This window comes from Musca autumnalis, unplaced genomic scaffold, assembly GCF_047663935.1.
Source record: "Musca autumnalis isolate F117 unplaced genomic scaffold, ASM4766393v1 scaffold_5, whole genome shotgun sequence".
In the NCBI taxonomy this organism is placed as follows: domain Eukaryota; kingdom Metazoa; phylum Arthropoda; class Insecta; order Diptera; family Muscidae; genus Musca; species Musca autumnalis.
Window position 1 is genome coordinate 7192268 of NW_027412088.1, and position 22509 is coordinate 7214776.

Genomic DNA, 22509 nt, shown 5'->3' on the forward strand with positions numbered 1-22509 from the left:
TTATTTACAATTCATAATTGTGTCACGTTGGATCAATTAAATCTGTGTGTCTGTGCATGAAGAATTCCATCATTATTAATATCTAAAATAAAATAAAAACACAATGTAAGTTTGTTTTCAGGTTCTCACTTTTGTTTGTTTGATTCTAGGAAGTAATCTTGTTTTTGGTTTTAGTGTTTTGTCCTTACAATAGAACATTGACACGGTGCCACACAAAAATACATATTTTAACGTAGTCGACAATGACAACAAGAACAACAACAGCAATTGTAAATTAATATTGTATTATAATTGTCTTAATCTGAGCATCTAAACAAAGAGTTAATCGTTAAAACAAAACAAAGTAAATTCAACGTTTAATTCACGTGTGAACGCTGGCAGGTCAAGCCAAGCAAAAAACCATAAAATAAGAGTAGCAGCAGCAGCAGAGGCTGGTATTTTGCCTTTTCTACGAACTTTACTGCTGCTGGCCAAAACAAAAAAATCCCAATAATAAAAGAATGTGAATTTTTAATCACAAGAAAGCCGGTTCCGTCCAACGTCATTTCAGCATCTTTGTTGTTGTTGTTGCTTGTTTAAGTCTTCTTAACTTGGTTTCAGGTTTTCGGATGAATAAGCCATGTCCGCTCGCTCTATGCTCTTGTTGTGAGTGGCTGCGTGCGTGTTTTTTGCTACCGAACGGATGGATGGAAGTCATCGTGACGTATTAAATCGCAAAGCAAAAAGTACCCAAAAGCCACTGGGGAAAAACCCCCCTAAGGCACAATGAATGAAATTCACTTCTTCGTCGTCGGCGTTAGCATCGTTCGTTCGTCGTTGTCTAAAGTCGAGTGTGTGTATTTAAAATATCATGGCTTGGCATTCTGGAGTTTCATTCCTTGTTTTGCGATTGAAAAGAAAGCATCTCGATTTGTGATTTAAAAATGGACTAACCAACCGAAAGAAACAAGTGAATTGAGTGAAGATTCTTAATACAATAATAATACACAAGAACTAGTTACAAAATATACAAAACAAAAAGTCTGATATAAAAAAGAACTGTGATTTATTATTATTAATTTTTATTACAAATAAAACAAAAATTAGTGTTAATTATAAAATATTTAAAAATGTAAGTTGGAAGAAAATATAAAAAAGAAAATAAGACAAGTGCACAAAGAATTGTGCTTACATTGGTACGAAAATGAAGTGGTTCATAAATAAGACAGAAGAAACTAAAATGCAGTGCAACAAAATAATTTATTAAAAAAAATTAAATATACAACAACAACAATTTAGTGCTTTAAACCACAGATTAAATTATCTACAGAAGCACTCTTAAGGATTACACTAAAACTGTAGGAACTGTACTAAAACATTAGTCTATAACGAAAAGTGAGCCTCAAATATAAGAAAACAGCCCGGTCTCAATCAACCTGTTCTTAAGCCCAAATGTTTGAAGTTTTGTGGGAGAGGTACCATAAGAAGCGATATAATCCGTATTCAAATTTCATGTAAGTTTGGAAAAGCGATTACGATGTGCAAAGAGTGGACCAAATCGAGGACTCCCTTTATGAGCAATTTTATACAGCTAAAACCTTAAAGTTCTGAAGTTTGAATAGGGACTAAATCAGTCCACTGACAAAATTTCAAAATAGTTCGTAACTGTCCAGTTTGGGGACATGTCAAGGATAACTTTGTCCCAGTCCACACTAAGCGTAATTTCACTGAAATTTTGACGTGAAAGTAAAAGAAAGTATAAAATAAAACGGTCCGATTGTTTCATACGAAGATTGCAACAAAGCAAAATTGCAGAACACATGAAAGCGTGTACACTAGTTTCTTGAAATTACTCTAGTGTGGACTGGGACAAAGTTATCCTTGACATGTCCCCAAACTGGACAGTTACGAACTATTTTGAAATTTTGTCTGTGGACTGATTTAGTCCAGATTCCAACTTCAGAACTTTAAGGTTTTTGGGGTCACTTCACTTCTTCACCAAAAATTGTCAACATAGACCCATATTTGGGTATAACCCTCGTATAACAGTACCTCCCGATTTTCGGTATTTTGAGGATTTTAGCTAAAATTGTTAACCGAACTAGTTGTAATTTGACTTTTGTGGTTCTTTGGGGACACATCATTTCTTCAGCAAAAATTGTCAACATAGATAATTTTTTAGGTATAACCCCCATATAACCGTACCTATTTTCCCCCATATAACAGTACCACCGGATGTTCCGTATTTTGAGGATTATAGCTAAAATTTTTAACCGAACTAGCTATAATTTGACATTTGAAGTACTTTGGGGTTACATCACTACTGAACCAAAAACTTTCAACATAGGTCCATGTTTGATTATAACCGCCATATACCAGTATCTCCGGATTTTCGGAGTTTTGAAGATTTTAGCTACAATTTTTAACCGAACTAGAGGTAATTTGCTATTTAATGTTCTTTGGTGTCACAGAACTTCTTTAGGGTATAGCAAGCATATAACAGTACCTCCAGATTTTCGGTATTTTGATGATTTTAACCACAATTTTTAACCGAACTAGCTGCAACTTGACGTTTGAGGTTCTTTGGGGTCACAACACTTCTCCACCAAAAACTGTCAACATAGGTCCACGTTTAGCTATAACCCCCCTAGCGTTCGCAATAATTGAGCTAGAGCGCTATAGTTTGCACCCGAGCGTCTTTGTTCCATGGGCAGATCAAGTTCGAAGATGGGCCATATCGGAACACTTTTTGGATTTTATCAAAATTTTGTGACCAAACTACCTGTAATTTCACGCTTGGGGTTCCCAGCGGTCACATATAACGGTACATCCCGATTATCGGTATTTTGAGGATATTAGCTTAAATTTTTGACCGAACTATCTGTAATTTGACAGTTGAGGTTCCTAGTAATCACAAAATATCTCCACCAAAAACTGTCAACATAGGTCCAGGTTTTGGTAGAGCCCCTATATAACGGTACCTCCCGATTTTCACTTTGATATAGCCCCATATAAGGTTCCCTACCGATTGAATACATTTGTATACTTTTTTTATCCCCTTTAGGTATCAGTGGTCCACCAAAAATTTGCAACATAGGTCCTTGGTTTGGTATAGACCCCAAATAACTGTATCCCCTGATTTGAAGGTTTTAACTACATTAATTACTTCATAAAAGTTCAGAATATTCCATGGCGGAAGGTATACAAGGTTTGGTCCGGCCGAACTTAATGATTTTTTACTTGTTTGCTTTCGTATTGTTTACTCCATCGTAGCTTTGGCCATCGAGTTCTGTGTGTGCCACCATGCCGTCCGTATTTATACACCTATTTAGTGGGTTCAGTTCAGTTTCCCCCAAACTATTTTTAGAAGAAGTCTACAGCTTGTATGTGCTTAACATTTTCTAAACTACAGTCAGAACTGCTACAACGAACGTCTCCATAACGAATAATGATCTATAAGGGATTGTCTTATAGAGCAAAAATATGAATTCTTCACACAATGTAGTCTCTTTGTAACGAACTTTCTCTATAACGTATACACTTTTCATCTCCAACAGCTTTTGACGTATTTTGACTGTATTCAAAATCTTCTTCCCCTAATCTCCCCCCTATCGACGTCACTAACTGAAAGATATCACAACAATGGGAAGTGGGCAAAAATCTTGCCTTCAATGTTTGCAGGCTATTTCTGCTGCTGCCGTTAATATACAATTAAAAAGCACTTGACAATATGCAAAAAAAGCCAACTAATTCTACCACTTGAAGTCTACCACCAAACCAGCACAATTATTGTGTGTTGGATAGAACAAACCACGTTTATAACGCCCCCATCATTTGCTATTTCGAATTGTTATCGGCCTACTTATACGACACGGCTATAGACGACGTACCTATTTATTGGTCCCCTATAAAGTCCTATTTATGGCAGGCAGTCAGTCGTCCATGGAAATTTCGAATGACACTGATGAAATTTCAAATAACTTGGCGATCACATTTGAGATTGATTCTCTTGTTAACAGCAACAACAGCAGTCGAGAGTTCCTACGAGTTGTGTTCGGAACCTTTGCTAGAACCTTAGATTTAGTCTTTTATGAACGCTCGTTGTAGACAGACGCGGAATTCGGTGGTACGCGAACGAGATTATTGAACACGGCGTGCTAGCGTTCGAAAAAGTTGTTTTATTTTTTGGCAATATACGAAGAAAAAAAAGAAAATACAGAAAGGTGTTGATGATTGTGTGTGCGGCGTACGCGTTCTTTTTATAATCAATTTGATTCTGGAAACTTGTTGCTTGTTGTTTGATATTGCTGAGAAGCTGTTATCATTTCATAGATCTTAGTTTATGGTAAAGTTTAACTTATCAAACATCGATAAAACATTCAAGTTTTTTTTTGTTTGGGTTTTTGACCTAGTGAATTAAATTGTTAATGGTTTATAACAATTAGAATAAAAGGGTATGATTATTAAAAGTTAATTAAAGTGTTAATGGTTTATAGTGATAAGAATAAAAAGGGTTTGATAACTAAAAGTGATAACATTAAAAAAAAATAAAATAATAATAATGAAATAATTAAAAAAAACAGAGATCCTTGAGACAAACAAATGATAAAATTGTATATATATTCTAAATAGAACTGAATTATTCAATGAAACAGGTTTGGATTAAATATAAAACTTATACTAAAATAGTAAAATAAATTTAATTTAAAGTAAATATTTTTTTAACCTATCATCCCAAAACTGTCAACCCTTTATTCGCTATTTCCACCTCTTCTAAGTTTTCATTGCCAAAATAAGTGCTATTTTTTTTTCTTTTCTTTTGTTTTGCTTTTTCACCCACATCAAGTTTTCTTGTTGCTTCCCAACAAATAACGTGCCAAGATGGGACTTTAGTCACCTATTATCTCAGAAAACAGACAAAATAAATAAAAAATATGTGTTCTGTTTTATTTTAGACGCATAATTAGACATTCTTAAAAGAGTCCCATATTTAGATAAAATAATACAAAAATATTAAACAATTAAACTTAATTAGATCTAATGGCAAATGTTCTCCAAAAAATAAATTAGTTGTTTCAATAAAATATTAAAACAACAACAATGGGATTAAGCCAAACTATAGGTAATTTAAAAATGTAGGTAAAATTTCCTAGACAAATATTATTGTAGACGCATAATTAGACATTCTTGAAAGAATCCCATATTTAGCTTAGATAAAATAATACAAAAATATTAAACAATTAAACTTAATTAAATGAAAACTTAAATTAGATCCAATGTCAAATGTTCTCCATAAAATAAATTAGCCGTTTTAATAAAATATCAATACAACAACAATGGGATTAAGCCAAACTATTGGTAAATTATTAAATATATGATTTCCTAAACACATATTATGCCATTTTAAGGCTCATATCTCAGGATGTATAGTATTTCTCCAGCAAAAATTATTAAATTTCGACACGCTCGTCAGTTATAGTGTCAAACAACCATTTTAGTTGGTCAGAGCAGGATTTTTTTTTTGTTTTTGCCACCGAAAAATTGCAACGGAAAATATTCCATATTCGAACCTGATCTATGGCTGGAAGAAGTATTAGGAGGAACAAATTTTAGACCGAATCGAAAAATATCGAAAAATTTTGGGGAAGCTACTGGAAGGAGTAATCCGATATGGTTCATCTTCGAACTTAATCTAATTTTGGACAAACTATTACTAGAATCGAATTTTGGAGAGTTATCGAAGGGACCAACCAGAGCGACAGACAGACGTACATACATCGATAAATCGACTCCAAATTGACTGAAACGGATTTCGTCCAAACATACATGGGGTCTAACACCATTAATTTGATGAATCACAGTATAATAGTGTATTTTTATAGCCTCCACCATACTATGGAGGGTATAATTAAATTTGTCATTCCGTTTGTAAGACATCGAAATATTCATCGGAGACCCTATGAAGTATATATATTCTTGATCAGGGTAAAATTCTAAGTCGATCTGACCATGTCCGTCAGTCCGTCTGTCTGTCTGTTGAAATCAAGATACAGCTCGCAATTTTTAAGATAGAGCTTTGTGATTTGGTATAAACGTTTCTATTACTCCTAGGATGTTTGGTATTGCAAATGGGCTATATCGGTCCACGTTTTTATATAGCCCCATAGAACGGTACCTCCTGATTTTCGGTATTTTCAAGTTTATAGCTTCATTATCCCACCGAATTGGCTGAAATTTGGTCTTCGATGGGGCTATAAAACATTCCCCAGATTTATATAGCCCCCATAGAACGTTACTCACGTTTTCGATATTTTGAAGGTTTTAGCTTCATTATTTCACCGAAATGGCTGAATTTTGGCATTTAGTCTTTATTGGTGGTATACAACTTTGCTCCAGAATTTTGTTAGTATAGGTCCACGCCTTCATATAGCCCCCATAAAACGGTACTTCCCGATTTCCGGAATTTTTAAGGTTGTGGCCTTAATATTCCACCGAAATGGCTGAAATTTGGTATTTAGTCTTCGTTGGGGCTACAAAATATTCCCCAAGAACTTTGTCTGTATAGGTCCACGCCTTTATATAGCCCCCATAGAACGGTACCTCACGTTTTCGGTATTTTGAAGGTTTTAGCTTAATTATTTCACCGAAATGGCTGAAATTTGGCACTTATTCTTCGTTGGTAGTATAAAACTTTCCCCCAGAATTTTATCTGTATAGGTCCACGTCTTCATATAGCTCAATACCTACCGGTTTTCTGTATTTTGGAGGTTGTGGCCTCAATATTCCACCGATATTTGTCTATATAGGTCCACGCCCTCATATATACCCCTCATAGAACGTTACCTCCCGACATTCGGTATTTTGAAGTTGTTAGCTTCCTTATTTCACAGAAATGGCTGAAATTTGGTATTTAGTCTGGGGTGATAACATTTTCCCCAGAATTTTGTCTATATAGGTCCACGCCCTCATATAGCGCCTATGAACGGTACCTCCCGATTTCCGGTTTAATTAAGGTTGTGGCCTCCATACTCCACCGAAATGGCTGAAATTTGGTATTTAGTCTTCACTTCTCCCATAAATTTGTCTGTATAGGTTGACATCCTCATATTGCACCCACAGAACTGTACCTCCCGATTTTCAATTTGAAATTCGGTACTTGGTCTTCGTTGAGGACATACAACTTTTCCACAGAATTTTGTCTGTATAGGTCCACGCCTTCAGATAGCCTCCTGGCCCGGCCGAACTTAACGACTTTTCACTTGTTCCTGTATAAATAAATAGCGGTCAAAGGTCACATTTTCAGGGTTTTTTAAGGTTTTCAGAATTTTGCATGCAAACCGCAAATCCTATCGAAATGGGATTAGAGAACATGTTGTAGCTGTGAATATTCTCTACAAGATTGAACTTTATGACTTCTTCCTAAGTTTTACATTTTTACAAATTGGGACAATCAATCTTGTAGAGAATTTTTACACCTACAAGATTTTCTCCAATCCCATTTTGATAGGACTTGAGGTTTCTAAGCAAAATCCTGAAAACCTAATTTACAAATCCCTTTAGATACAAATCCCTTCGGCGGTCTTTTGGGGTTTTTTAAAATTTTTCTCATCTATGAACATTGTAGTTTCAGAATGCGTAAACACTTTCCAGGTATATGCTCCTTTCATTTAAAGCAGCTTTGCTCCCCAACATAAAAAAATCCTTACTAAATAATAGGTTTTTATAGTACTTTTTGGTAGTTGTAACTACTTACAAAACCCCCTACTGACCCATTATTTTAACAAAGGCATGTCGCACTGATTTACTGGTTTTTCTATGACGACTAGAATAGCTAGTTATTCTGTGGCCACTAGAAGTTGAAAAATAGGCTAAAAAATTTTCTATTTTTAGAACAGTTGAAGTGGAATTTGTTTTCAATTTCAACACAATTCAAATTTTTATTTTATTTCGCTGTCTGCTGGATTTGATCATGCGAACTTCTGATTTGTAGCCAAACACACCTAGGCGAATTTAACAAGGCGATCCAAAAGGCGAATTCAGACTGTAGTTTTCACGAATTATTTGTTATTTATTTTTAATTAAAATTTTGTTTTGACAGAAAATGAAGACATCTGTTGGTAGTATTGTATCACCTTCTTTCTTGCACCGTGGAACACACTACACCAGCCATGCACGCGTCTTTACGAAAAAGTTAACTACAACTCTCTTTCCCATACAAAAACCCACAACAGCATTCTCTTCTTGTGCACCATTGCACTACACACTTGGCCATGCTAACATGTGCACAACCATCTGTTCTTTATATTGTCAACAAAAAGCTTGCTTGCCGATAGTGAGCGTTGAACAGAGAACCCTAGGATTTGTAGTCGGACACACAAGCTCTGTGTCATCCATCGTACTAATAACTTAGCAAGGAGTAATATAAGTAGCTTACATTACTTTGTAATGGGATTCGAGTTTTTGCTGGGTCAATATGGTGAAATGTTTCACCATCAATTCTCTTTCGGCTTTTTGTTGAAACAGAAATAAGTGTATATTTTTGGAGATTTTTTGTTTAAATTGTTAATTGTTTAATCAGGGGAATCGTTTTCGAATGCAACACGGAAATAAACTTCTCTCTCGTTTTTCTTATTGGTGCAAGAAATTTCGAAAGACATTTATAAGATGGTCTCAGGTGACGATGGAAATATGCGTATGAGCCCGAAAAATACCAGCAATTGCCAGAAGATGCTTAAAAAGCGTTCAAAAACCATGTTTTGGAGTTGTCTCAATCGGAGTGCTTCAACAATTGATTTGAGCGCATGAAAAAGTGTATAAATCATGCTGTAGACTACTTAAGAAAACTATAATAAAACTATTTTTTATAATAAATATTCGGGTTTAAATTATTAGGCTCGAAACTTTTCGATTAGCCCTCTATCAACCAATCAGATGTTGCTACTTTTTACTCACCCAAATTTGTCGTATAAAAAGTTTCTAAAGGGAACCTTTTTCAGCGCCATTTTTGCTTACCCGCTGACAGGGAGAACTACATAGTTCGGTATGGGGAACTCAGTGTTTCAGTAGCTATTTCCACTTTAGAGCACTCACGATACCATCAACTATAAACTTTAAGATTGCAATGTCATAGGAGGTAATGATTTGACCATCTCTCTCCCTTTCTGCATTACTCGTAGATGGTATAGTAAAATTGCGATAATTCGTACCTCGAAATTTCGTATAAAATGGCCGGTCCCATAGATTACGAATTATCGAGATTCTACTGTATTCTACTAGTTCTAGGTTTCCAGTCATATAACAGAATGTTGTACCGTTCCTCTCTTCTGTTGTTGTTTAGAAAAGTGGTGGTTTTTATTTGGGTTCTAATATTCGCAACCGACGCCTATTGGTTTACTTGGGCTTAGAACTTGTACTGAACTAATTCAATTGCGACAATGAAAACTTTCATTGGTAGCGGTAAGCAAGTCGTTAGAACTCATATATCTTAAAAAACAGAAAATAAAATAATATAAAATATAAAAAATATAAAACAGAAAATATAAATATAATTTCGTACGAATATGAACAAATTCATATAATATTCGAAACAGCTGTTCAATATAAACCAATCGATATGAGACGTCAATGTACACGCGACTATTGTGATAACATGATGATAAGAATCGTGTGAAAAATTGCCCACTCCCCTTTAATAGATGATAAGTGAAACTATTAAATATCTCAATAAAACAAAGAAATAGATTTTGAAAGTTGTTATTTGTATTAAATTTTAAAGTGAATTATGTTATTTATTTCCGGCTCAGCTATATCAAAATTCTCGATAACAATTTGTGATTTGAGCTTTTTCGAGCGGCTGTTCAGAATATTGGAAATTAAAAAAAAAGTATATTTTAAATTTGAAAATCATATTCACTAAGTTACCGCTTTTACTTTTTACCCAATGTTCGAAATGGTTTCATGCGATGTCATGATTTCACTGAATGTTTTGCATGACTTGAAAGTAAGTCGTGAAATAACCGATCTTTTCTTCAGCATTTCAAACAATTCCATCATTCGCGTTCTGGTCGCCGCACAATGGTTCAGAAATCGATTTTCCTGGCCAAAATCCCAATTTTTCTCGTCACCGATAGTTAATTTCTATAAGGGATTCGATAAACGTATTAAAACTAAGAAAACCAAAAATTAGGTGAAAATATTGGAAGGTATGGGCGTGACGTGCTCCTAAAGATCGAACTTTAGTAGACTAGAACTTTTAGGGAACAGCATAGAAAAAAATTTCGCTTTTGCAGGCAATTTATACTTTTGTACCGTTCCGTCTGTTTAACACTTTTTAAAATGTATTGCAATTACATTGGCAAAAATGTGTTTTTTATACCATTTCCCATATAAATTATACATACCATTTCCTATATAAATTATAGCATTTAAAAAAATACATGTTTTTAAATATATTTTATGAAAACCCAAAGAGTATTATTTTTGAATTTTGAAAAACTTTTAAATTAAAAAAATATTTTTTGTATTTTTATTAATTATTAGGCACGGTGTGCCTTAACCAAATTTAAATGGAAAGTGCTTACACCTGGGAATTTTTGCAGATTCTGAAACTACAATGCTCATAGATGAGAAATATCAAGAAACAAAAAATCGCGATTTAAGTTCACATCTTTAGGGGTTCTTGAGGTTTTCACGATTTTACTTGGAAACCGCGAGTCTTATGTAAATGGGCCTAAAGAAAATGTTGTAGCTGTGAAAATTCCCCACAAGATTGACCTTTATGCTATTTTCGTAGGTTTTACCGATTTTGAGATATAGAAGATAAAATTGAGACAATGCACTGACTGTATCGCCTCCTTATAAAACAATGTCATTACTGCAGTTTTCCAAATTAGACTTATATCTCTTAAAAATGGCACAACCTAGGAAAAAAATAAATCATCCAGCCTTGTAGAGAATTTTCGCAGCTTCAACATTTTCTTTAGTCCTATTTTGATATGACTTGCGGTTTCCAAGCAAAATCTTGAATATAGAATTTTAATATAAAAACCTAAAATTTGAACTGAACCTTTATATCTCAAAAATGGTAAAACCTACGAAAATATCATAAAGCTCAACCTTGTGGAGAATTTTCACAGCTAAAACATTTTCTTTAGACCCATTTTCATAGGACTTGCGGTTTCCAAGCAAAATCGTGAAAACCTAAAGAACCCCTAAAAATGTGAACTTAAATCGCGATTGATTTGAAAATCCCTCCGGCGATTTTTTTGTTTCTTGATATTTCTCATCTATGAGCGTTGTAGTTTCCATTCTATTTAAAATTAGTTAAGGCGCACCGTGTAGGTTGAAACAAATTAAACCTTAAAAACACTCATATTTTAATGCAAAATATAAAAAAACTCAACATTTTAAATTTGACTTTGAATTCCTTTGCAACTAATACAGAATTTGATCGGATGATACAACGGAAAGTTGATTGGCTTTCTTACCTGTCGAACAAAAAGAAATATGAAATAGTCTTTATCCGTTCAAAAGTAACAGGATTTTGACCAGGAAAAAAAAACGATTATGAACCACTGTGCGCCGCTAACATTAATTCAATTGATAAAATGAAGATGCACTATGAATCAAAATAAACTAAACAGGGTTTGTGGACAAGTCCCATAGCCATATTCGTAATGCGCAACTTCTCATTCTCAATATGACACCTAACTTAATGGTAGGGGTTCTCCTCGAACCCTGCCTCCATCCCTTAAACAAGTATCACTTTCCTATTGCAGTTTGCCTGAGAACCATTGAATATTCTTTGTAAATCTGCAACTGTGTTTTTTCTTCTAGGAATAAAACTGGAATTTAATTTGTTTATTTAATCTTAAATTCTGTTTTTATAATAAGAAAAGACAACGTTGTAAATATTTAATGAATATAAATTATTTGACAATTGTGTGTGAAAAAAAAAAGAAACAACAAAATCTATGACTCGCGTTTTAAACATTAGCTTAGTTATTATCGGAATTAGCATAGTATTTACTAATTCATAAAAACAACTACGGGTACAGTAATAAAGAAAAAGTAGTAATATTGATGAGAATATTTGAAGTATGAAAAAAATGTATTTCAATTCATAACTAATAAATTAAAAAGATAATGATTAGAAAAAATGTATAGTGGAATATTAATTGGTTAGTCGCTGTGGGATGTTTTGATTAATAAAGCTCACACTTCTCAAGTGGGGAGATAGTCATCAATAAACACCAATGATGGTGTAAAAGTTGCAATCTCTTCACACGAGCATGGCACCACCCAACCATATAAAGGCATCACACGCTACACCAAAAGAGTCAGTCAGAATCAGAACTAACGAAAGATATCAAAGCAAAGCAAACACTTGTCGATGATTGTTGGCGACAAATTAGTTCAGTTTGTTTGTGGTTTATGATGTTGTTAAATAATATTTGAATTTATTCACATACCTACCTACCTATGTTTATCTCTTTCAATTTGTTTATTTGCTGAACTTTAATCATTTATTAATTTACATATTTATTATTGCGCAACTGTCCCTGTATTTAGTAACAGACAAAGAAGAGGAATTAATCAAGTTCGACACTTGTTAAAAAAAAAACATTTGCATATTTATTTTTTATGATCGGTTTAAATGGCTAGAAGCGATTTGTAACTATTAACCCTTATTGACACCTTTGCTTCTGTGTGATTAGCCAGCTCATCAATCAAGTGATTTAAAATGTAAATGTAGAAATTTAATCGAAACTAAAAAATGTGCACCTTGTTTTGACTGTCACAGTTGCTTGTGGGTTAAAGCTGTAATACCAATAATTAATTTGCAAAAACATCAATTTTTGCAAACCAATAATTAAAGTTCCATCACTCCACAGAAACTGGGGAGAAATGATAAACGTATAATTTTAAAATTAAACATTTATTTAAATTAGTTTGCAATTTAAGAAACTCAAAGGAGAGACACTTGCACCCAGCAAAAATATTCATTACAAAGGACCCTACTAAGCCATTATTTTAACAAGGGCTTGTCGCGCAAAATTGTAATTTTTGGTCTAGTTAAATAAGGAGTCAAGACTTTTAGTAACTACTTATTTAACCGTTTGAGTAATGAGTATTTTTGCTGGGCATTTCAGGAAAGTAGGTAGATTTAGAGGGATGGCTGATTATAATAAGGATTTCTTGGAATTTTAAAACTCTATATAAAGTTTCTTCAATACATTTATTAATACATACAAAATATTTATTTATTTATTTATTTATTTATTTATTTATTTATTTATTTATTTATTTATTTATTTATTTATTTATTTATTTATTTATTTATTTATTTATTTATTTATTTATTTATTTATTTATTTATTTATTTATTTATTTATTTATTTATTTATTTATTTATTTATTTATTTATTTATTTATTTATTTATTTATTTATTTATTTATTTATTTATTTATTTATTTATTTATTTATTTATTTATTTATTTATTTATTTATTTATTTATTTATTTATTTATTTATTTATTTATTTATTTATTTATTTATTTATTTATTTATTTATTTTTCTCATTTTCCAGGTTTCCTAAAACCAACAAATACTCACTGAACAACAAAATGACATCACAAGACGAAGTAACAACGAAAAAGAAAAATAATATCTTGGCCCATTTTGTAAATCCCAAGCAGAAGCATGAAGAATCAAATGAAAAGGGGCCAAAGTCTCCGCCCATATCATTTTTTCAGTTGGTAAGTAAAACTTGTTCTCCTTTTTTTCTTCAACTTTCCAAAACTTCGTAATAAAAAACCTCTTTCATTCATTAGTTTCGTTACTCAACAACAAGAGAACGTTTCATGATGCTAATTGGCATTTTGTTGTCCTGCATAGGGGCATGTGGCATGCCCTATTCCATTGTTATTTATGGTGAATTCTCTTCATTGCTGGTGGATCGTACTGTTGGTGTGGGTACCTCTTCGTCGACATGGATTTTGCATATTTTTGGTGGTGGTCGAAAATTGTAAGTTTTGTTTTGTTTTTTCGTTTTTGTTGTGACAAAATTTCATATTATATTTTTGCTTTCACAGAACCAATGCCACCTATGAGGAAAATATGGAGGCAATACGTGAAGATTCAATGGCCTTTGGTCTGGGTAGTGTGGCTGGCGCTATAGTCTTATTGATAGTTATTGCAGCAGCTGTGGATATTTTAAATACCGTAGCCATGAAACAAATTGGTCGCATACGCAACGAATATTTGGAAGCAATATTGAAACAGGATATGTCCTGGTTTGATACCGCCTCGGGAAATAATTTTGCCAGTCAAATGTCAGAGTAAGTTATAATAACAACGGATTATTACATTGAGCAAAAGTAGTATTATATTTTGAGAGCATTATATAGTGTCGGAAACTAAATTGTGGTGAAGAACGCTATTTCCCATGAACGTATTCCAAGAGACAAGATTATATTTTTAGCTCATTTATAAAGGAGCTTTTTTATATTATACTATACTATTACACTGAACGAAAAAGCTTCATAACATAAATGCAACCCTTAGTTACATCAATTAAATTTGTCATTGATTTTGAACAAACGCAGAGCTTCAGTGAGTAAATGAAAAAAGTTTCATTAAATTAAAATAAAAGAATTTATTCATTAATGCAATGAACTTATTCATTAATGCAATGAAAGTTCTTCATTGATACAATGAAACTTTTTCATTAATGTAATGAAACTTCGTCATCAATAATATTTATCTTAAATTAAGAGGAATTTAAACCCTCCACCATTATAGTGAAAACAGATTTCACCATTTTGATTGGATAACGGGATTAGAACTTTAAAAACACCGAAAATCGGGCGGAACCGTTCCAAAAAGGCTATTTCAAAACATAGACCTGTACCGACAAATTTCTGGGGGTAACTGGGTTCGTTATGGTCATTCATGATACAGCTATTTATGTCAATTTCTATGGTTTATTTCGTAAATGCCACCAAAGTAGAAGTTAGTCCCATAATTGTAGTTTTTTTAACCACACCAAATTGGGCATGTGAGAGCCCATATGACACATAGACCTGTACCGACAAATTTCTGGGGGTAACTGGGTTCGTTATGGTCATTCATGATACAGCTATTTATGTCAATTTCTATGGTTTATTTCGTAAATGCCACCAAAGTAGGAGTTAGTCCCATAATTGTAGTTTTTTTAACCACACCAAATTGGGCATGTGAGAGCCCATATGACACCTATATTTTCACTTGACCATAGCCGTAGACCTCTAATGTATTTTCACTTACAATATAAGCAACCAATGGCTTATCCAAACTACGGAATTTAAGTTGAAAGTACTAAAAATACGCAATTTGGGCAGATCCAATGTGGGTTTTTTATCTTCCATATATATATGCACCACAAATATTTCAAATGCATTATGAATGGAACGCACCACATCTTCTGTATGAATTCACAACGCAAAACCATCACTATGATATTTACAGTATCCAATCACAACGACAACCTGTATGAAAATTGGGAAATATGGCCCTAAAACTCATATATATCAAAAACAAGTGCTGCTAAGAATGTTATATGCTATGGTTACAGATTTCTTTTATTCAGAGACCCATAATGAAATTTCATTTGGAACATTTCTTTCTTTAACAATATTCCCAAAAATTAAAGGATTTTGCTAGATTTTGATCCAGTATGGAATTATGTAAACTTAACAGTCTAAAATTAAAACATATAATTTCATCCTAATATATATATATAAATTTGTAATCTAATTTTTTTTAAGGAAATAGTATACATAGATATATGGTTTATTTTGAAACTCATAGTGAAATTTTGTGTAGAATTTTTCATCCTTTGACACTTTTCACCTATAACCAAGTTTCATATTACTTCCATGTACCAACTCGAAAAAAGAAGGAAAAATTTTTCATCAACAAAATTGCGAAATATTTTCATGTTTTTTCAGTAAAATTGATACTTAAATTTTCATCCTATAAAATGTAAATAAACATTTCATTTCTTTGGTGACCCATAGTGAAATTTGACGAAGAATATTTTTGTCTCTGACATCATCTCTCTAAAATTATGTTTTGTGGGACAATTTTGAATAAAATCAGATGAAGTCCGACTTTAACCCTAAAACGTGTTTTTCATTTTTAGAGATTCCTGGCGATTAGACAAGAGTTACAGATTTGGTGTATTCTGAGACCTATAGTAAAATTTTATGGCTAACAATTTTGTAGAATATTTGGATTTGATTCAGTCACATTTTTAGGGAGTTTTTGAAAGATTTTTGAAAAAAGGACAAAAAAGACCCTTTTGATGAACCGCATGAGGGTTAAAATTTTTAACAAAAATATTGCCCATATACTCCTCCCTAAAGTTGCCAAAGACACTATATACCTGAAATGCAAGGATTCAAAGATATCTTAACTCGAATATTTCGAAAAAATAAAAAATGGGCGGAACTTGCCCCGTCCATTTTGGTTACTTTCCGTCGTAAACTTTTAAAACGCCGATACACGTGTCTCATATTTTTAGCACTACTTTTATAGTCTACTCGATTTTCCTCGTCATTTTTTTTGTTGTCGCACAGTGTAACAACGAAGCATTTTTCTTCAGTGTTGAGGCGTTTTTATTCATCGAGAGTACATTTGATGTAGCTTGGCATGTGAATCATTTAGTATGCAAGGCGAGAATGCTGATCATTTTTATGCTTGACATAATACATATGATTGCAGCAACAATATACATACATATATATTTTTACATAGCGATAATACAAGTTGTGTTTTCAAAATATGATTCATGTTACCATATTTTTTTCTCTGCGTAACAGCACCCAATAAAATCATATTTTAATGTCTTAGTTAAAAAAATAGGGTTGCATCAACAATACCCTTTTTTACATAGTCACAATAACTATTGTATTCTCAAAATATGATTCCTGTTAACCACATATCTTTCCTTTTGAGCAACAACACCCCACAGAACCCCATTTAATTTGTCATTTCTTCTCTTCTCTTTATTTTTACAGAAATCTCAACAAAATGAAAGAAGGCATCAATGAAAAAGTTGTCATTTTCACATTCCTCATCATGTCCTTTGTCATTGCCATTATTGCCTCGTTTATCTATGGCTGGAAGCTGACTTTGGTTGTCTTGGCCAGTTGTCCGCTGATTATCGTTTCTACAGCTTTGGTGGCAAAAATCCAAAGTTCTTTGACAGAAAAAGAGTTAAAAGCCTACTCGGGTGCGGGCGCCGTAGCTGAAGAGGTTCTTGGAGGCATACGCACTGTATTTGCCTTTAGCGGAGAACGCAAAGAACAAGAACGATTCTCCCAGCGTTTGGTTCCAGCTGAAACCATAGGACGCCGCAAGGGTTTCTTCTCTGGTTTGGGCGCGGGTACAATGTGGTTCATTATCTATTGCTGTTACGCCATTGCCATGTGGTATGGTGTCAGTTTGATTTTAAATGAACGTCATGATGAAAATCGCCACTATACCCCAGCTGTATTGGTTATCATTTTGTTTGGTGTTATTATGGGTGCCCAAAATCTAGGGTTCTCCTCGCCTCACTTGGAATCATTTGCCACGGCGAAGGGTGCTGCTCACAGTATCTTCACAACCATTGATCGTGAATCGAACATAGATCCTCTATCCGATAAGGGAGAGAAACCATCAGAAGTGATTGGCAACATTGAATTTGAAAACATTTATTTCCGTTATCCAGCCAGACCGGATGTGGAGATATTGAAAGGACTTTCGTTGAGCGTGAAGACAGGACAAACGGTGGCCTTTGTGGGTCCTTCGGGATGTGGCAAATCCACAGCCCTGCAATTAATGCAACGTTTCTATGATCCTCTCGGTGGTTGTGTTAAATTAGATGGTCGTGATTTACGCAGTTTAAATGTGTCCTGGCTACGTTCCCAAATCGGTGTAGTGGGCCAAGAACCGGTACTCTTTGCCACCACCATTGAAGAGAATATACGTTACGGCAAAGTCGACTGTACAATGAATGAAATTGAGAAGGCAGCACGCATTGCCAATTGCCATGATTTCATAATGAACCTGCCCAATGGCTATCAAACAAAGGTGGGAGAACGTGGTGCCCAAATGTCCGGTGGCCAAAAGCAGCGCATAGCCATTGCCAGGGCCTTGATAAGAGATCCAAAGATTCTCCTACTCGATGAGGCCACCTCTGCTTTAGATCCCACCTCCGAAAAACGTGTACAGGATGCTTTGGAAGTTGCCAGCAAAGGCAGAACCACATTGGTGGTGTCACATCGTCTGTCCACCATTACCAATGCCGATAAAATTGTGTTTGTTAAAAATGGTGTGGTCGCTGAACAGGGTACCCATGAAGAGCTAATGGCTAAGGGTGGTTTGTACTATGAACTGGTTAAGATATCACAGCGCCGTGAACAAGTCGATGAAAGTGTGGATAACACGCACATGGAGAAAAAAGCCGGCGTAGAAAATGACAGTGAAGACGACGACGATGATGATGATGGTAGCAGCGGCAGTGAGGATGAGGGCGACGATGTTATTGATGTGGAATCACCCCAAAAGTCTGCAACAGAATTGGGGGTAACTAACAAGGCATATGAGGGTTCATCGGAAGAAAAATTGGGTGCTGGTATGAAAAGTAAGTCATTACTGTTACAAATACGTTTGTAAATTATTTACTAATTGTTGTTGTTTTTGTTACAAACAGGAAGAGGCAGCAAAAGGAAGCGGAAATCCAAGGATGTTGAAAAATACAAAATTTCCTTTTCCCAGTTGATGCGTTTAAATGCCCCAGAATGGAAATTCTTATTGATCGGATGTGTGGCCGCCTGTTTGCATGGTGCCACCTTCCCCGTTTGGGCTGTGTTCTTTGGTGATTTCTTTGGAGTGAGTACAAAACGGACGCTGCCTAAAGCACAAGGATTTATATGATTGTTTGGTTTTGTTTCCTTTAGATCCTCTCCAATGAAGATGAACAGGTGGTTAGAGATGGTGCCAACTTCTTGTCCTACATATTTATTGGCATTGGATTGGTGGCCGGCATCGGTGCCTTGCTGCAAACCTACATGTTTAATACGGCTGGTGTTAAAATGACCACACGTCTCAGAAATATGACCTTCCAAACTCTGCTGAAACAAGAGGTGGCCTATTTCGATGATGAAAAGAATTCGGTGGGTGCATTGTGTGCCCGTTTGGCTGGCGATTGTTCAAATGTTCAAGGGGTAGGTATACAATATTTAAGTCTTTATTATAAATTAAAGAAGCAAGTGTGTTCTGCTTATTCTTTGGAATGACTTCAAGTGAACGCATGCAAATGTGATTCCGAAGAGTTGTCGAAAATGTCATTCGAAAATAACATTCCAATGAAGTGATGAAAATTCCATTCTCCAGGAAATGATGGTAGTGTACGTAACGCTAGTGTTGTAAGTGGTGTTTTTACTGATTCCTTGAAATGAGTTCAAATGAACTCATGAGGAAGTCATTCCAAAAAAATTGAGAAAATATCATTCAAAGGAATCAGTAAAAATATAAATTCAGTGAATTGAGGAGAATATAATTTCCTTCCGCTAAATTACTGAAAGATTGTAATCCGCTTGTGTAAAGAAGTGGTTGCTTCGAACAAATTTCAGATCACTTGCACATTCATTTGTATAAAACATTTTGCTGGGGAAATTTTTGGAATACGGATATGAGTTTTTAAGTTTTTAAATACTTTTCGGCATAGGAAACGTATTAAAAAAATTGTGTTTTTATAAAGTAATATTTTTTAAAACGTTTATTTTTTCGCTTATAAGCAACAAGTTTCTTATTCTTGTATCCGTTTCTTATATCCGTTTTTTTCTCCACAAACATATATAGTTCTCTTTAAGGATATTCTTTTGTATAAAGGTGACCCGGCATAGGGAACTTATAAAAAAAATAATTTCTAAGGAGTATTTCTTCTCAAAGCAGTATTTTTTCGCTTATAAGCAACAAGTTACTTATATCCGTTTTCTCCGCAAATATATTTATTTAGTGTTATTTTAAGACATTCTTTGGTGTAAATATGACCCCATGATATTATTCGCATTGCAAACATCTCCCTAATAAAAAATTATTTCTTTTATTTCAGGCGACTGGAGCTCGAATTGGCATCATAGTCCAGGCTTTATCCACCCTCTCCGTTGGTGTATTGGTAGCCTTCATCTTTTCGTGGCAATTGACATTGGTCACTCTGGTTATTATACCATTTTTATGTTTCTCCATTGTTTTGGAAGCCAAATTCACCGAAGCCTTTGTGGCCAGTGAAAAGAAAGCTGTTGAACAGGCCTCTCAAGTAGCTGTGGAAGCCATTACAAATATACGCACCGTAACCAGTTTGGGCCAGGAACGGGACATTGTAAAACGCTACAGTGAACAAATCGAACAGGTGGACAAAGCATGCGCAAAGAAATTACGTTATCGTGGCTTAGTTTTCGGTTTGGGCCAGTGTGCGCCAATTTTGGCTTATGGTTTATCCCTGTACTACGGTGGAACTTTGGTGGCTGATGGTGTATTGCCCTACGAGAATATTATAAAGTAAGTATTATGAGGAAACTAGACCATTTTCAGAAGTAATTTGAATTAGTTTAGATTCAATTCGTAACGTTTCAATTGTAATTTGAAAAATCCATTTGAAATTCGTAACATTTCAATTGTAATTCGAAAATGCCATTTCTAATTCGAAGCATTTCAATTACATTTCGAATTTGTCCATTTTTAATTCGAATTTTTCTATTTGTTATTCAAATTATTCTATTTAAAATTCGAAATAATTCATTTGTAATTCGAATTATTCCATTAGAAATTCGAAATAAAGAAATTACAACATTTTTGGTTGCATTGGTTTTATATTTGATTTTCAGAATTACAAATAAAATATTTCGTATTACAAATGGAATAATTCGAATTTCAAAATGGAATAATACGAATTTCAAATGCAATAATTTGAATTACAAATGGAATAATTGGAATTAAAAATGGAATAATTCGAATTTCAAATGGAATATTCGATTTACAATTGAAATGCTTGGAATTATAAATTGAATTCTCCAATTACAACTGAAATATTACGAATTACAAATGGAATTTCAAATTAAAATGATTTGAATTACTTGGTTGTGGGTTTGTAATTGCAAATCCACTATTTGCCTTTATCTTCAAATTGTCCCCTGATTACGGTTTAGAGTTGCTAAAAAAAATCAGAAGACATCTTGATTATAATTTTTACCAAAGCCCACGACGTTTTCAGCCCCCATTATCACCCGATTCAATAACTAATTTTTATTTTTTTTTTTACACAGGGTTTCCGAAGCCTTGATCTTTGGTTCTTGGATGTTGGGTCAGGCCTTGGCCTATGCTCCCAATGTAAATGATGCCATTATGTCGGCAGGACGTTTGTTGAAACTCTACGAGCGTGTGCCCAAAATGCAATTGGCCACATCCAAGCCATTCAATACAGCAGATGTAAGTTTCCTGCAACCCTAACTAGATGCAAAAATTCCGAAACTAATTTTCCCTATTTTACAGAAATGTGAAGGCGACATATCTTACGAACAGGTCTACTTCGAATATCCCACCCGCAAAGGTGTACCGATTTTGGATAATTTCAATTTACAAATACCCAAAGGTAGCACCGTGGCATTGGTTGGACCATCGGGTTCCGGTAAATCCACCTGTATCCAATTGTTGCTGCGTTACTATGATCCCATTCGAGGTTCGGTTAATTTGAGCAACACCTCCACCACAGAGTTTCCACTCGACACACTACGCTCCAAAATGGGTTTGGTATCTCAGGAACCAGTTCTCTTCGATCGCAGTATAGCTGAAAATATTGCCTATGGAGATAATTTCCGTGAAGATATACCAATGGCGGAAATTATTGAGGCTGCCAAAAAGGCAAATATTCACAATTTCATAACATCTCTGCCGCAGGGCTATGATACATCATTGGGTAGCAAGGGAACCCAGCTGTCGGGTGGACAAAAACAACGTATTGCCATTGCACGTGCCATGGTTAGGAATCCCACAATTCTTGTATTGGACGAGGCTACCTCAGCTCTCGATATGGAAAGTGAAAAGGTGGTACAAGAGGCTTTGGATGTTGCCCGCAGTGGTCGCACCTGTGTTACCATAGCTCATCGCTTGACCACGGTGCGGGACGCCGATCTTATTTGTGTCCTCAAAAAAGGTGTCATTGTTGAACAAGGCACTCACGAAGAACTGATGTCGAAGCGTGGCCTCTATTACGATTTGTACTTAATGCAACAAGTTGCTTAGGTTAAATTTTTAGGTTATGTTTTTGTTAAAAATTATACAATAAGTTTTCTAGCACTGTAAGTAAAAGTTTTTTGAAAGTATTTATAACTGTATTATTTTTAGTTGATAGGATAAAATTTTATATATTTTCAATGAAAATAACTTATACATTAATAAATAGAACAAATTAAATGATAATCTTAGTTAAGTCTTTTTTATT

General features: G+C 34.2%; 1 protein-coding gene across 4 annotated transcripts; it reads left to right on the plus strand.

Annotated features, from left to right (window-relative positions):
• Positions 1-820: 820 nt before the first annotated feature.
• Positions 821-22492, plus strand: Mdr49 (Multi drug resistance 49). Of its 4 annotated transcripts, none has more exons than XM_073992161.1 (10): positions 821-1111; positions 13570-13738; positions 13814-14007; positions 14075-14320; positions 17042-18651; positions 18721-18899; positions 18968-19234; positions 20125-20570; positions 21335-21497; positions 21561-22492. In XM_073992161.1, coding segments are annotated over exons 1-10 (4026 nt in total). In that variant the 5' UTR covers positions 821-1109; the 3' UTR covers positions 22311-22492. The 4 variants fall into 4 exon arrangements, with proteins under 4 accessions (XP_073848262.1, XP_073848261.1, XP_073848263.1 ...); XM_073992160.1 differs by lacking the exon at positions 821-1111 and adding an exon at positions 3654-4324; XM_073992162.1 differs by lacking the exon at positions 821-1111 and adding an exon at positions 4613-4634.
• The last annotated feature ends 17 nt before the right edge of the window (positions 22493-22509 follow it).